The sequence below is a fragment of the Dermacentor albipictus genome, chromosome 2 (genome assembly GCF_038994185.2).
Source record: "Dermacentor albipictus isolate Rhodes 1998 colony chromosome 2, USDA_Dalb.pri_finalv2, whole genome shotgun sequence".
Taxonomy (NCBI): Eukaryota; Metazoa; Arthropoda; class Arachnida; order Ixodida; family Ixodidae; genus Dermacentor; species Dermacentor albipictus.
In genome coordinates, this window is record NC_091822.1 from 203313837 (window position 1) to 203329448 (window position 15612).

Sequence of the window (15612 nt, forward strand, 5' to 3'; positions counted from 1 at the left end):
AGTTGTTTGCCTGAAAGGGACGCACGTTATGCCACCAAATGACGGACCAGAAGCGCAATATGAGGACGCCTCACAGATTCTGGCTCATACTGAACAAGGTAGTACCATAGCTAAGGCTAGGCAGCATTCACAACAGCTAGTCTGGCCATCAACTACATGGCTGTAGCGAACGCTAAAATACTTGCAGGGATAACACCCTTTTGGAAGGCTGTTGTCCCTGCTACACCCATATTGAAAGGGTGGTGTCTGCGTTACACCCCATATAGAAAGGGTGTTGTTTGGTTTTACACCTATAGGCGAGGTGACGTCATATTAACACCCCTTCTTTTGTGGGGTGTTAATTTGCATCCCGTTGCTTGGGGTGTAGCAATACACCCAAAAAGGGTGTCACCCATGGGACAAGTCATTTACACCCTTAAGGGTGTTAAAATTTTTAGAGTGTAGAATTCCAAAAGTAAGCATTCAGTGATTTTTAGCTAAACAGGCCTTTCCGCTTTCTTTGCTCTTCTTCCTTCCCAAGCTGCTTTACAAACATATTCTACCAACAAATATATTATTCTAAATCCAACTTACGGGGAAGATTCAACACGGGGGCTCTACATGGGAAATCGGCAATCCTTTCTTCAGAGCAACCACTGCACTGAAATTGATTAGTTAGTTGAACTTAAAAGAAACAGTTAAAATGGAGCGATTTCAGAACGCCAATTTTTTATTTAGGACCTTCTTTTTACATAAATTCTTAAACATTGCGAAATTTCAAGAAAGAAGATTTGAAGTATGCAACTTTGTACCTTAGCAAATAAAAACGATATCGCAATTCTGTAAGCTGCATCAAATATTTCATTTAAAGCGGACAAGAATTATATATCGTACGCCACTCTCCAATAGAGCACTAACTTCTCAAGATTACATTTGGAAAACCTTCTGAAACATTGTAACAAATTCACATAGGTCGTAAATTCATACATCATATTTGTCCGATGTAGATGCTCCAACGGATCAAGTTTTTAGAAATGCGATATTTGTTTTGATGCTGAGTTACGGATTTGCAAACTTTGTACCTCTATTATTTTTTAAGGTTTACCGATTCTCGGCAATTCTTGTAAAAAAATGCCAAGGGCTAAATGAAAATTCTCCTTTCTGCAATCACTGCGGTTTAACTTTCTCACGTAAGTGCAGCAATTCTCTATCAAATTGGTTGAGCGGGTTTATCATAAAAGGTTTTTTGCTTTATTTTGCGTAGCAAGTAGCTGGTCGTCTTTGAGATAAGTCTGATACATAAGCGCGCTCGTTTCCAAGTACTGAAGTAAAACAGCAGTCTCTGGGTTTGCTTCTTTTTATTGCGTTTCCTTTAGTTGCGCGTCATGGCATACGTCATGACATACGTCATGGCATACGTCATGGCATACGTCACGGCGCGAACTTGAATTCTTTAAAGTCGCCACGCGGTGGCGAAAAAAGGAAACCGAACGAATGTCCAGAATTCCTGGGTTTGTTGTGTGAGTGATGTGCGAGCTTGGCTGAAGAAATAGAATTACGTTGTCTGCCATAGGCGATTTTTAAACATTTCGTAGGATCTAAAATAAGCAAACCACTCCGTATATAGTTTTGCATAGGAGGCTTAGGTGAATACGAGGATCAACACAGTGCTGTCCTTCATTTCGCTTCGCCGCTAGTCTCAACACAGTCTGTAAATAGTTACAACCTGTGTTTTATTTATGCAACAACATGCAATCACGAGCGATATTTCCACAATGCTCTACGCGGAAGACTCCACACTCCATCTGCTGCGTTCCGGACGCACCACCAGCGCATCAGCTGCATGCGGCACCGCCCTGGCGGCGCAGCCTTCCTTACGCATGTTTTGCTTCGAACTGTACAGTGCACGTCATCTCCGTCGTTCGATACGACCAAATCCGCCTTTAATTACTGGTCACTGCTGAGAAACAGTTTCATTCAAGGTCTCTGCCTTCTGGGCGCCATCGCTACCTTATACGAGCCAATGGTATACTTGAGGGGGAAAGTCACTACCCATGCATTACATCTATCGATGTTATTTTTGAATCCTATCTGCAGCTGCCAGTGGTGATTCTTCATGTTCGATTAGCTTTACAAGGATTGTTTCATTGTGTGTTCATTGCATGGTATTATTATAGGCACTATAAACGCCTTGTGCGAGGACTCACTTTGTTTCTTTTGTTCCCGTGAGCTCAGGCCGTCGTGAATGGCATGTAGTTTTTATCGAGATTTGCGGATCAGCTTGGGAGAGTGTGTTTGAATCTAGTGAAAGGGACGATTCTCACCTGTGCGTTGTCGCAACCCGGGTTCAAGACGCCCATTTTGGCTCCATGCTTCCCCATCAATCTGTACGGGACATCTGCAGTACTTTACACGCAAACACAAAGAAAGAGATCACAAGGACGGCAGCAGGTTCACTTTTACAATACGTACCCTGGTGTAATCAGGGGTTACCACTGACTGCATTATCGTTCTTTTTAAGCTTTGCACTGAAGGCTATTGAACAACACCTCCTTTGCCTCTGCTCCCGTTTCAACGTCCAGTACTGCCCCCTCTGGACCGCTTTAAACCGGCTATATTGAATACCGTTTCAGAGGTGAAGGCCATTGGATTATGGGCTACAGGCGCAGAAAGCAAGGAGAGCGCCACTCATGTTGCTCATGTGGACGAGTCACTGCGACTGCTCGCACACCTGGTGCGCCCTTTTACCGGTGCGCGCAGCGAGTGCTATTTCTCTCCCTTTTTGCTCACCTCTTATCCCATTCACAGCGCAGGGTAGCTAACCGAACGTTCTTCAGGTTAACCTTTTTCAATGCGTTAGCATTCTTAGGATACTCCATGCACTTACCGAGGGCTATCTGTCTATGTATCTATCCGTATACGTTTGTATTCAACCGCTTTCCCGCCTACCTGGGTCACTGGGTAGCAAGTGGTCAGGGGTGCAGCCGGGGGGCGGCGCGCTTATGGGGCTCCGCGCCCCCCCCCCCCCCCCAACTCCTGCCCGAAATTTTTTCTTGCTGTCATGCGCCGCCGACCAAAACAACCCCCGGCGCCGCAAATAGTGCTGCATTTTGTCTAGAATGTGCTTTTCATGCTCGAAAAGACATTTCAGCGCGAACATTGCGAAAGCAGGCTGGATTTCGTGGCAACGCCCATGCACCGGGAGTCACATATCGTAACGCAAGGAGCCCGATCCGAGCACAGTTTCAAGACGACACGTTCATTTGACGGATCGCCCGACGTTTGTGCGCAGGCGCGAGTAAGAATGGGCGCGCGAGAGAAAATCTGAGGGCTTTTTCTCCTTGAACACATGACTCCGCCCAGCCACTACGGGGGAAATTTCTTAGCGCGCGTTGTATGCGTTTGTCCCGGCGTACCGGCATTGCGGAGTGGGGTTGAGTTTGTTTACGCTCCGACGCTGGCTTTCGGCGCAGTAAAATAGGTGAAGCAGCGGGCCCTGACGCCTCATTTGGGGACCACTATGTCAGACCAACTGTCTCGCACCTGCGGCGCTCGTGCTAAGTCAGTCGTGCCGGACCATTGCTTCTCGCGCCTTACGGCGATGTACCTTGGAAATAACATCACAGATGTTTCCGTGGTAGCAGTAGGGATCGTAGCAGAGGCCAGGCCGCATGTGTTGAAAATCTAGAAGTCAGACCGCCTTAGCAACCGCGTTTGAACGCAAGTGGCTGAAAGGCCGCCGGTGACGCTCGACGCTCCTCCAAACGGTATGAGAATACGCCGCGCTACCCTAACGCTTCGTATGCTAACATAACCTAATGTGGCCGAGACGAAAAGACGATAATCCTCACGGCGTACCATTGTGAGAATACGCTGTGCCACCCTAACGCCTTTTACGCTAACCTAACCTGACGTTAACCTAACCTAACGTGGCCGAGACGCAAAGACAAAAATCCGCACGGCGCAACCGCTGCGGGAATAAGCCGCGCGGTTGCGCGGCCATTAACGCCTTTTACGTTAATGTAACCTAACCTAAGGCAACCTAAACCTAACCTAAACCTAAGGCATTCTAACCTAACGTGGGCGGGACGCAAAGCCAATAATCCTCACGGCGTGACAACAGGCAGTGGCGTTAAACCGCGGTTGCTAAGGCGCTGTGCGTTTATTCAACTGAAAGGGGACCACTCAAGAATTCTCCTGAAAAGTCGCGGACAGCAACATACGAAAAACCTGCCAAGAGCGAAGATATTGCACCAGGAGGGCAGGCCGGGCCTCTACTACGGCCCCTACTGCTCATCAGTGATGTTCTTTGAAGGTAGAGCGCCGTAAGGGGCAAAGGTTCAATCCAGCCGTACTGACTCATCACCAGCGCCGCAGGCGCGAGAAAGTCTGTCCAACATATCTTCAGACGCAGCGATCACCAAATGGGGCGTCCGTGCCCACTGGCTCGCCGCGCGGTGTAGGAGTTGAGGAGGACTTCGGGATGAAAAACTTGGGAGGTTTATTTACATTATTAACAGTGAGCGTATACTAACAGTCTTAGAGTCATTACGGGCCGGCAGCAACTCGGACGCTGCGGCCCATGGCAAGAAGTTCGAAAGATTTCAATCAAGGAATGCTCTAGGAATGTGGTATCCGTGCTTCTGCGCTCCTTAATTAGCTGTGGTGCGATTCGATGTGGTCTGGTGAACTCGAAGTAGGCTCACGAAACGGCCCCGTACCTAACAGCTCGTCCTCGCCCCGGAAGTTCGGAATGGCCGGTGAACTCAATTCGCTGGCCTAGAGGAACGCTGAAAGAACCTGCAGGGTACTGGGGTCGAGCCTCGTTTGACGAACTTCGGGATCCTGGGCCCTGGAGAACGTACGTCAAACAGACAAAACAAAACAGCGTTGCACCACGTGTAAGCGCAGGCTCTTCACCCCTGACTCGCCAGGCTATTACTGAGTCAAAATGAACCCTGATCTTTTATTTCCCCAATTTTGACAAAGCAGTTCCAACCACCTTTCCAAACCGTTATACATTTCTCTCCGAATGCCGAGAAAACCAGAGTGCCATTGTTGTAGCAAAACAAAGGGTCGTTGTCGTTGCAAACAAACAATGAAAACAGCCGAACATAACTTGAGTGGCCTAATTTCGCGAACAGCCTGTTCTCACCCTAGCCCAGTGGCATTTTATCGCACGTATTGGGGCCATTGAACAGTCCGGTCAACTCTAGAAGTACGTAATCACAAGCGCGCTAGCCTTGTGGTCACTAATCAGAACGCGTACTTGCGTCGTAGGCAAACTTTTCATTACGCCTACTTACGTGTCTTTATCTAGTCCAAACAGGACACGTAACTTAACCGAACAATTAAACTTGCGGGGCTTACGCACTCCGCAGAACCCTTTAAAAAAAGCCTCTCCTAATTACTAGTTCTACGCACGCTCACTAAAGAAGTCAGAATACGGCTGCCCTCAACACACACGAGCAACCCAGTCATAAATCTGCTTCCTTCCGTCCACACAGGACACGCGCTAATGGAACCAAGAACGCTTCTCAGTACAAATCATGCACTCACTGAAAATCTACGCGCTTAACCTTAGAAAATAAAAAAACACATAAAAAAAGAAGGTTAACTAATACACACGCGCGTTACGATAGGCCTCTCAACAATAACCTTGACACTCAGGTTACTTACACACGCACAAAAAAAGAGAGCCTATTTACTTATTAATGAACACCTCGCGATACTACATGTTTACAAAAAAAAAACGCGTCTTTCAAATCTCGAGCTTATCAAACAAAACATAAAAAAGCTCAAACCTTACATACTGAAAGAAACTCTAATCTCAAATCGGGAAAATTTCCAAATGTTCAAAACTAAAACAAAACAGAACGTTTTACTTCTACGGAAGCTCTCTTGGCCTCCCGTACCAAACGTTTACGTCTGACACATACTTTGAGCCGTACTCGATGTGGTCGCGGTTTGAAAGCTATTCTGGCTGCCGAGGAACAACAAAGGGCTGACTCACTATCAGCTCCCCCAAGACGTTACAGTCCCCTGCCAATTTGCGTCCTGGCGCCCGGCTTTCAACACGAACTCGATTGACCGCGTCGCAATTCCCCACCTGGTCTCGTCTTGCCACCTTGCGCTTCTTTGTACTGCACGCTGAGCTTCGAAAAGAACGATGGAACGACGAGGAATTTAACTGCCCCGTGCCCTTTGTCCGCGTCCGTGCAGAACATGCTTCTCGGTCTCTTTTTGACCTGTGGCTCGAACGTGCTTGATGCGCACACGTCGTCAGTGACGACCGCACCTTTCTTTGCTTCGCGCCCTGCCCTCTTGGGTCTCTCGCCGTCTTTGGCGGCGCTACATTAGTCACCGCATTCCGATCTTTAGCGCGCTTCTTTCTGCGGCACTTTTTCTTTGAAGTCTCTTTTATGCCGTCCTCTGGCGCCTCGTGCTGGCCGTTACACATCTCATCGGCTCGGATCGGTCTCTTACCCGCACAGTCTGATTGATTTTCATTTAAATCAGCACTCTCTCTGCCTCGACTGGCGGACAGCTCAACCGACTCTTGAACAATGCAGCAGGCTTTACTCGAGTTATGCAACTCGCACTCTTGCGATCTGCCCTCTACTGCATTCCCCAGCTCACGCTCTGCATCGGCACACAGCCCGTCGGTATCGATCGTTGTCTCACGCGCACAGTCCGAATGATTAATAACTGAATCATTCCTATCTAGGCTACCTAGACTGGCGGAGAGCTGCACCGATCCCTGAACAATGCAGTTGTATTCTCTTGAGCTACGCAGCTCGCCATCCTGAGAACTACTCTCAAGTGCATCGTCCAGCTCGCACATCACTTCGGCACGGAGATCTGACTCGACATGGGTGCTCGTGTCTATCCGGTCAGCAGTACCCTTTTCTTCGTTAGCATCCTCGCTACGTTACAAGCGACGCACACGCGCGGTAACTGTGCCAATTTGTTCGCAGCTGGCCTAGCTGTCTCTAGTCATCTGTTGGCACAGCACCTCGTCGCTCTCACTGCGACCTTTAACGGCCTCTGTTGCCACTAAGGCATCGTTAGCAGCTAGTCTTTTCCCTTCACCTATGAATGTGCAGCCAATCTCACAGGCACTACTCTTCTCGTCGGATTTTGGCGAAAATCCAGTAGACACTTCCTCATTCTTGTGCGCTGTACTGCCTACAGAATTTTCAGACAGCCGTTGTCTCTGTGCCATTAATTGATCAAAATATTGTAGCTGTTTGATCAACGCTGCCTTCTCTCTCTCATACTTTTGCTCACGCTCACGCTTACGTTCTTGATACTGTCGTTCACGTTCATTCTCACGTTCTTGACGCTCATACTGACGTTCTTGACGCTCACACTTAAGAGTAGGTTCTTGAAGCTCACGCTTCCGTTCATTATCGCGTTCTTGACGCTTACGCTCACTCTTACGTTCACGACGCTCACGCTCACGTTGACGACGCTCACGCTCCCGTGGTTCTTGTAATACATCCCAGGCAAGCTCAATGCTTTTATCATCATTGCCACTATCTTGAATCGCCTTTATGATAGCTGGCGTTTTCATCTGTTCGTCCGCCTCAACTCCCAAATCATCGCACACCAACAACAAGTCTAACCTCGTCAACCTTCTAAGATCCATGGCAGCTGCCCCGACTGGTGGTTAGAACTGTTTTCCTTAATTAATGTGTGCAAACACACAATGCAACAAATTCCCGATTCCCAGAACTATCAAAATGAACACATAACATTTGTGTCTGGCGAATCAAAAGGAAAAAAACCACGCGCTCACTTACGTTTGCAGCACCCTGCCATCTGGTTCACTGGTCCACTGTTCCCGGTTCCTCAGGACTTTCTGGGTCGAAGGCTCGCTCTTCTTCGCTGTTCCCAGTTTCTTAGGACCTGTTTCGACGAAGGCTCTCTCTTCTTCGCTCTTCCCGGTTCCTCGCGACTCCTTTAGACGAAGGCTCTCTTTCGCTGTTCCGGATTCCTCAGGATTTCTCTCGACGAAGGCTGATCCGTAGCGCTGCCACCTGTTGTTGCATTTGGAGGCGATCCCACCGCTAGCAACCAGTTGTAGGAGTTGACGAGGACTTCGGGATGAAAAATTTGGGAGGTTTATTTACATTATTTACAGTGAGCGTATATTAACAGTCTTAGAGTCATTACGGGCCGGCAGCAACTCGGACGCTGCGGCCCGTGGCAAGAAGTTCGAAAGAGATCAATCAAGGAATGCTCTAGGAATGTGGTATCCGTGCTTCTGCGTTCCTTAATTAGCTGTGGTGCGATTCGATGTGGTCTGGTGAACTCGAAGTAGGCTCAGAAAACGGCCCCGTATCTAACAGCGGGCAGCCAGCGTCGGAGCGTAAACTCTACCCCACTCCGCAATGCCGGCATGTCTAGCGGACAAACGAGTACAACACATGCTAAGAAACCTCCTCCGTAGTGCCTAGGCAGAGTCATATATTCAAGGAGCTAAAGTCCCTTAAAGAGGGGCTTTGCAAGGAGCCCAAGCCCACAGATTTTCTCTATCGCGCCTGCGCACGAACGGCTGGCGATCCCTCAAATGAACGGCTCGTAGTTTCAAGGGCGTTTTGATGGCGAGCGGGCTCGTCGCGGCATTTCGCGGAGGCCGCGGAATCTACGGAGCGCATGAATTTCAGTTCTGAAACTTTATGGGTATAAAGTTCTCATAAACCTTGGGTGCGAAAGGCGCACTGACATTTCCAAAGTCATGCTTTGGATTTTCAAGTCGGGAACATTATTTTTATTTTTTTATTTATTTGATACTGTTGACCCTCGCTTGAGGGTCGTTACAGGGAGGGAATACAATGTACAACAATGTACAATTTTGCACAACATACAAAATTCATATATCATAATCATCAAGTTGGGTGCTCCTGACAAAAGATGTCGATAGTACGTTCGAACTTGTGCACGTCCGATTGCTCGACAACTTCAACAGGCAAACCATTCCAAATTTCGATCACATCAGGAAAAAAAGAAAAACGAAAAGCATCAACACGTGACTCGTAAGGCTTGATGGATCGTGTGTGGTTTGTTCTCGCGCTCCGTTTTCCCGGAGGCTGAATATATCTATTTGATTTAATCTTAAAGTGCCCTTGAATTATTTGAAATAAAAGCTTTAGTCTTGATTTTTTCCTTCGATTTTCAAGTGACTCGAGCCCACATGAGTTCAGCATTTCCGTCACTGAATCCCTTCTTCTGTATCTTGACGAAATAAAACGAGCGGCCATTCTTTGAATTCGTTCCAGTTTATCTTTTAGGACTTTTTGGTGCGGGCTCCAGACAACACTAGCGTACTCCAAGGATGGGCGGATGAATGTTTTGTAAGCTATCAGCTTGACATCTTTTGTTGCATGTTCCAATTTCTTCCGCAGAAAGTAAAGTTTTTGGGAAGCTGTCGAGCACACATTATTAATATGTTTATGCCACTGCAGATTATGTGCAATTGTAACACCTAAATACTTGAAGGTATCAACATTTTTTAGATTATTTTTTCCAATATTATAAGAAAATAGCTGCACAGTCTTCTTATTAGTTATATGCGTAAAAGTTGATTTTGTGTAATTAATTTCCATGTCCCATTTTTCGCACCAAAGATGCAAGGAATGAAGGACACGGTTTATTCTAATTTGGTCGGTAGCTTGTGTTATTCGAGAATAAATTAAACAGTCGTCTGCAAAAAGCTTCAATTCTACGGGAGATTCGGTAACCTCGTTAATATCATTAATATAAATTAGGAACAGTAATGGAGCTAAAACCGATCCTTGAGGAACGCCAGAAAGTACTTCTAGTGTAGAAGAAAAACAGTCATCCACATGCACAACCTGCCTGCGATTGTTCAAATAGGCTTTAATCCACTTAAGAATGGTTTCGCTAATTCCTGCTCTGTATAACTTGAAAAGTAATTTACTGTGTGGAACCTTGTCAAATGCTTTTGCAAAATCTACGCAAATGACATCTATTTGTTCTTGGGCATCTATGGCTGAACTAAAATCATGTATCGTTTCTATGAGCTGTGTTATGGTAGATAGCCCTCTTCGGAATCCGTGCTGATACTGATAAAAGAACGCGTTATCCTCGAGGAAAGTTAGTATATGTTTACTTATGATATGTTCTAATAGTTTACAGCTGATACTTGTCAGGGAAATTGGGCGATAATTATTTGCGAGTAGTCGGTCGCCGTTTTTAAAAACAGGTGTTACGACTGCGCACCGCCAATCTTGTGGCAACGAGTTAGTGTGTAGGGACTTTGTAAAGATTATTGTCAAGAAAAATGATATCCACTCAGCGTATCGCTTTAAAAACTGGGTTGGAATCCCATCCGGCCCGCTAGCCTTTTTAGAATCCAAAAGTAACAATTGATTAAACACGCCGGCCTGAGTCACGACCAGGTCTTCCATCGAACATGAGAGGGAGGAAGGCGGGTACGCGTCAAAGTCGTCATTGCTTGGTTTAGAAAAAACAGACTGGAAAAAGTTATTGAAATGATCTGCTATTTTTGTTTTTTCTGTTACTATGTTGTCACTAATTTGAATTCTATTTATTTCCTCTTTGTTGCCACTAAGGTAAAGCCAAAACTTCCGAGGTGCCGTTTTAACGAAGCTACATAGTTTTTTATTAAAAAATTGCTCTTTTGATTCCATCAGAGCCGTTTTTAAACTCTTTCGTAATTTCGATACCTCAGCTGAGCTGTCTTTTCTCCTGCGCAGCCTCTTTATCTTGCGCTTGATGTGTATAATAGGTCGATTAATCCAAGGGTTACGGGGTTTTATTTTCTTTTGTCGAGTTGGAATGAATCTGTCAACGCAATGTTTTATGATATTCTTGAAACGTAGCCATAGATCTTCAACTGGTTCACAATCGCAGGCAAGTTCGAATTCACTATATGACATTTCTAGAAAATCTTGAATGGATGTGTCGTCTGCCTGCCTATAAGCCTTAAATTGCACAGGTACAAAGGGTTGGCCACGAGTGTCTGTTCTGATCGGAATGTGCACAGAAACCATTTTATGGTCAGATATCCCGTCCCTAACAGACACAGTATAGTCACCCACTCTGCCCGAGAGAAACACCAAGTCCAAAAGTGACCGTGATTCGAGTGTTACCCTCGTGTCTTCTTCCACGATTTGTTTAAGATTGTGCGAAAACATTATTTGCAGCAGTGCTTCGGAACTAGAAATTTCAACGTTCCCAGGCATCAGTCTGTCCCAGTTGATGCCTGGCAAATTAAAATCTCCGGTCATTATTAGTCTGGTGGTACGGTTCAAGTGAGTGCATAAGAACATATTAAGGTCATCCAAAAACTCTGGTGAAGTGGCAGGCGGCCTATACACTGCACCAACAAGGTAAGTAACACTCGCATAAGTAATTTTGCACCAAACTGTTTCAGGCAAAGTGCACTCGACCGTTACTGCATCTATAGATCTTTTGACAATGATTGCAACACCCCCACCACGAGTATCCCTGTCCCATCTGAACATCTGGTAATTTGGGGGTACCATACAGTGACTAGGCACACCGTTGTTTAGCCATGTTTCGCTTACGACGAGTACGTGTGGACTTTCTGTCAGTAATACATATTCTAATTCGGTTACTTTGTTAAAAAGGCTACGAGCATTCAAAGATAAGATTCGTAGCTATGACGGGGTGAGTTCAGGCATTGATTCGCCGGAATTATCCGAGGTGTCAGAGCCATCATGCGAGTTGCCTGCTTTTCTAGTGCGTTGCTTGAACTTATCTCGGGAGTTCAGGAGCGAGCGTGCGTTCTTCTCGTTGTCCCATGTGTATAACTTGTCATTTATTTTGAGCTTGTCGTCGATCAAAAAGACTTTCTTGCCCTGCGCCCTTTCAGCAGAGGCACTTTCCCACAACTTCCTTCGCACCGCTACCGTTTCCTTTGCATAATCATTGCTTACACTAACCGATTGTCCTTTCAGTTTATTGCAGTTCTTTAGCACTTGTTGCTTTTCTCTGCTGTCATAAAATTTCATAATAATTGGCCTAGGTCGTTCTTTGTTCTTTTTCCCTATACGATGAATTTTTTCGACGGTTTTTACTTCAACTCCCAGCGTATCGTGAAAAATTTTATCTATGACAGCTGCCTTTAACTCCGTCTCTGAATCGCCGATTTTTTCAGAAACACCAAAAACCAGCAGATTGTTACGACGACTATAGTTTTCATATTCAGTCAGTTTCCTGGCCTGTTGCTGAACTGTTACCTCAAGATATTCAATTCTTTTGTTCAATTCTTGTATCACTGCCAAGGAATCAGTCAGTCTATCAGTCTTTTCATTAAGTTGACCAATATCCTTGCTGATATTAGTCAACCGGCAGTCAGACGCGGCTTGATTATCAATAATCGTCTGTAACAGTTCAGCTGTCTTAGGCCCGGGGTTTTCTTCTATGTCTCCCGACATCAACAGCATCAGCACGGACCAACAGTCAATAGCAATGCAATGAAGCCTACCAGGGCACGGCAGGACAACTAAAAATCTATTGTCACTATGGTAACAGCAGTCTGTGGATGGGGAACCAACCTGCACAAACAGCAGCAGCGGGTGAGCCATGCTGTCCGCAGGCCAGATGCCGTGCCCTCTGATCTGGTCGGTGTCGCGTCGTTCCTTAAGTAGATCGGCTGCTGGTGACGTCACACCTCGTGGTCGATATCCCTTGAATGTGCTGTTGCCTGTAACGTGGCCCGCGCAAAGCATCAATGGTTGTATCACGGTGATGTTGGTCGTTGATACCGGGGTGGGCGTTGCATGCAAAATCCACGGCAGAACCTGCACAAACAGCAGCAGCGGGTGAGCCATGCTGTCCGCAGGCCAGATGCCGTGCCCTCTGATCTGGTCGGTGTCGCGTCGTTCCTTAAGTAGATCGGCTGCTGGTGACGTCACACCTCGTGGTCGATATCCCTTGAATGTGCTGTTGCTTGTAACGTGGCCCGCGCAAAGCATCAATGGTTGTATCACGGTGATGTTGGTCGTTGATACCGGGGTGGGCGTTGCATGCAAAATCCACGGCAGAACCTGCACAAACAGCAGCAGCGGGTGAGCCATGCTGTCCGCAGGCCAGATGCCGTGCCCTCTGATCTGGTCGGTGTCGCGTCGTTCCTTAAGTAGATCGGCTGCTGGTGACGTCACACCTCGTGGTCGATATCCCTTGAATGTGCTGTTGCTTGTAACGTGGCCCGCGCAAAGCATCAATGGTTGTATCACGGTGATGTTGGTCGTTGATACCGGGGTGGGCGTTGCATGCAAAATCCACGGCAGAACCTGCACAAACAGCAGCAGCGGGTGAGCCATGCTGTCCGCAGGCCAGATGCCGTGCCCCAATTATGGTTTTAAGGTTGTCATAAACATTTTACGCCAAAGGCGCATTGACTTTTCTACAGTCGTACATCGGGCTATATAACGAGACAAGCCAAATCAACATACTATCATACAGATTCACAAAGCACGCAGCGAGCTCTGACGAGACGAAGCGTTGTGGTGGTTCATTTGCGGCGTCATGTCACACACAATAATATCAATACTTTTTGTTCACCTGCGCCAAAGCATCCATGTCAAAACACTAAAGCCAGCAAAGGTAACTACGTTCTTATTTATTTTTCTACTTTGACTTTTATTCGCGAGGTCACATTGAGACTTCATTTTTTTTTGTTCTCGCTAGCCGCGGGCTGCCGGAACCAGCCAGAGCGCATGCATTTTTCTCGCGTTGACCCGACCACCGCGCGGCGCACTTCGAAGCACGTTCGTTTTTCTCTGGCCGAGCGGATTTTCGCCTGGCAGAGTTTTGGACGCTTTCGGGTTAACAGACGACAAAAAGAAAAAAAAATGTATTGTCACTTGCTGCCATCACTGCGGGGACTCGAGGAATTGCAACGCGTTCGCTGGAGCGCAACCTCTGCGGAAAATCTTGTGTCAACGGTGTAGGATACCGAGCAGTATGCGCGTGGTTCTTGTGGACCAAGCGTCTCCCGTTTGCTTCGACATCCTTTCAGCAGACGCATCAGGTGCCTAATGTAGGTATTCGATTGTGGCCAACACGCCTTCCATTGGGTTCGTTTTTCATTTTTTCTCCACAAAAGAAAAAGAAAATATTTTTGCGGCGGAGCGAATTGTCGCATTGTGAAAGTTCAATTTTGTTACTTCTTCTTTTGCGGAAAGTAATTGGAAAGTAATGGGCTACGGGACGCTTCAGTTACCCGATAGTTTTATTATATTATTGCACTAACAATTTACACTCGAGGCGCATTCCTCCCGTTGCCGTCGCCCTCATGTTCCGTATAAAGTCCAAGGGCGATAACATCGTGACCGCCGGCCGCATGCTGCATGTGCGAGTGAAAGCGTAAAGGGGGGGGGGGGGGTGCGTGGCATGGTGAGCCGACTATGGTGGCTCAGTCCTGCGTGCGTAAGGGAAGAAAGCGAGGAGAAAGCGCGCCGGGTCCTGTCGCGCGCCGTACCTCAGGGGGAGTCGAGAGAGAGGGGGCTGTGACTCTGTCTGCGCAACATCTTTATTTCCCTTGTTTTACGCATTATACGCAGGGACTTTTTATTAGACAAGTAGATTTATTGGAGACTTACACGTATGTTTAAATATTATTACGTGAAGCTGAAGCCGAATACTATTTACAACTTATTTACAGGGAAGCTCACGGTGGTCAAAATGGCGAAGCTATATCAAGCCGGCACACACGTCGTCTTCGTCCTCCTCAGTGCAGCCACACTGTGGCGGCTGTTCCGTAGCATCACCCCTGGCTGTAGAAGCACCGTCCCGGTGCTTAATCTACACATCCGAGGTGAAAGGTGTGTGGTATGGTTTTAGTCTTGCCACGTGAACGATGTCACTTGCAGCTGATGATGACGGTGAGAGATCGGCGGGGATGATTTCATGTGTGACATCGGTAACTTGTCGTACCACACGGTAAGGGCCAGTGTAGTGCGACCGCAGCTTTTCGGAAAGGCCCAAACGCAAACGCATCAGAGAACCCGGATAAAAGTGCACGTCGCAATGGTGGCAATCATAGAGGCGTCTATGATGCTCCTGTGAGGCCTCGAGATGGGTGCGGGCGAGCTGGGGCGCGTGGTCGGCGTGTGCGATCGCGTCGCGCGCGTATTCAGGGGCGGAACGTGTGGACGAGAGCAGCAAAGTGTCCAAGGGCAACACGGGTTCTCGGCCATATAGGATATAGAATGGTGAATAGCCGGCGGTGTGGTGACGCGATGAATTATACGCGAACGTCACATATGGTAAGTGAAGATCCCAGTCGTGGTGGGCGGTCGCAACGTACTTCGAAAGCATGTCGGTGATGGTCCGGTTGAGGCGCTCCGTGAGGCCGTTGGTCTGTGGGTGGTAGGACGTGCTCAACTTGTGCTTTGTCAAGCAGGAGCGGAGGATGTCCTCGACGACTGCCGACAGAAAGCTGCGGCCACGGTCAGTGAGTAATTGGCGCGGAGCACCGTGCACTAAAATGATGTCATAGAGCAGAAAGTCCGCAACGTCAGTAGCGCAACTTGTCGGGAGGGCTCTGGTCATTGCGTACCGCGTAGCATAATCGGTAGCGACGGCGGCGACCCATTTATTTCCGGAGCCAGC

General features: G+C 47.4%; 1 protein-coding gene across 3 annotated transcripts in view; it reads right to left on the bottom strand.

Moving 5' to 3' along the window:
- The window catches only part of LOC135897324 (uncharacterized), a 297711-nt gene that overhangs the window by 154570 nt on the left and 127529 nt on the right, over positions 1-15612 (bottom strand). For all 3 annotated transcript variants that reach the window (XM_065425928.1, XM_065425927.1, XM_065425929.1), the window contains one exon: positions 2304-2385. In XM_065425928.1, the coding sequence (XP_065282000.1) occupies positions 2304-2385 (82 nt within the window). The remainder of the gene's footprint in view (positions 1-2303; positions 2386-15612) is intronic.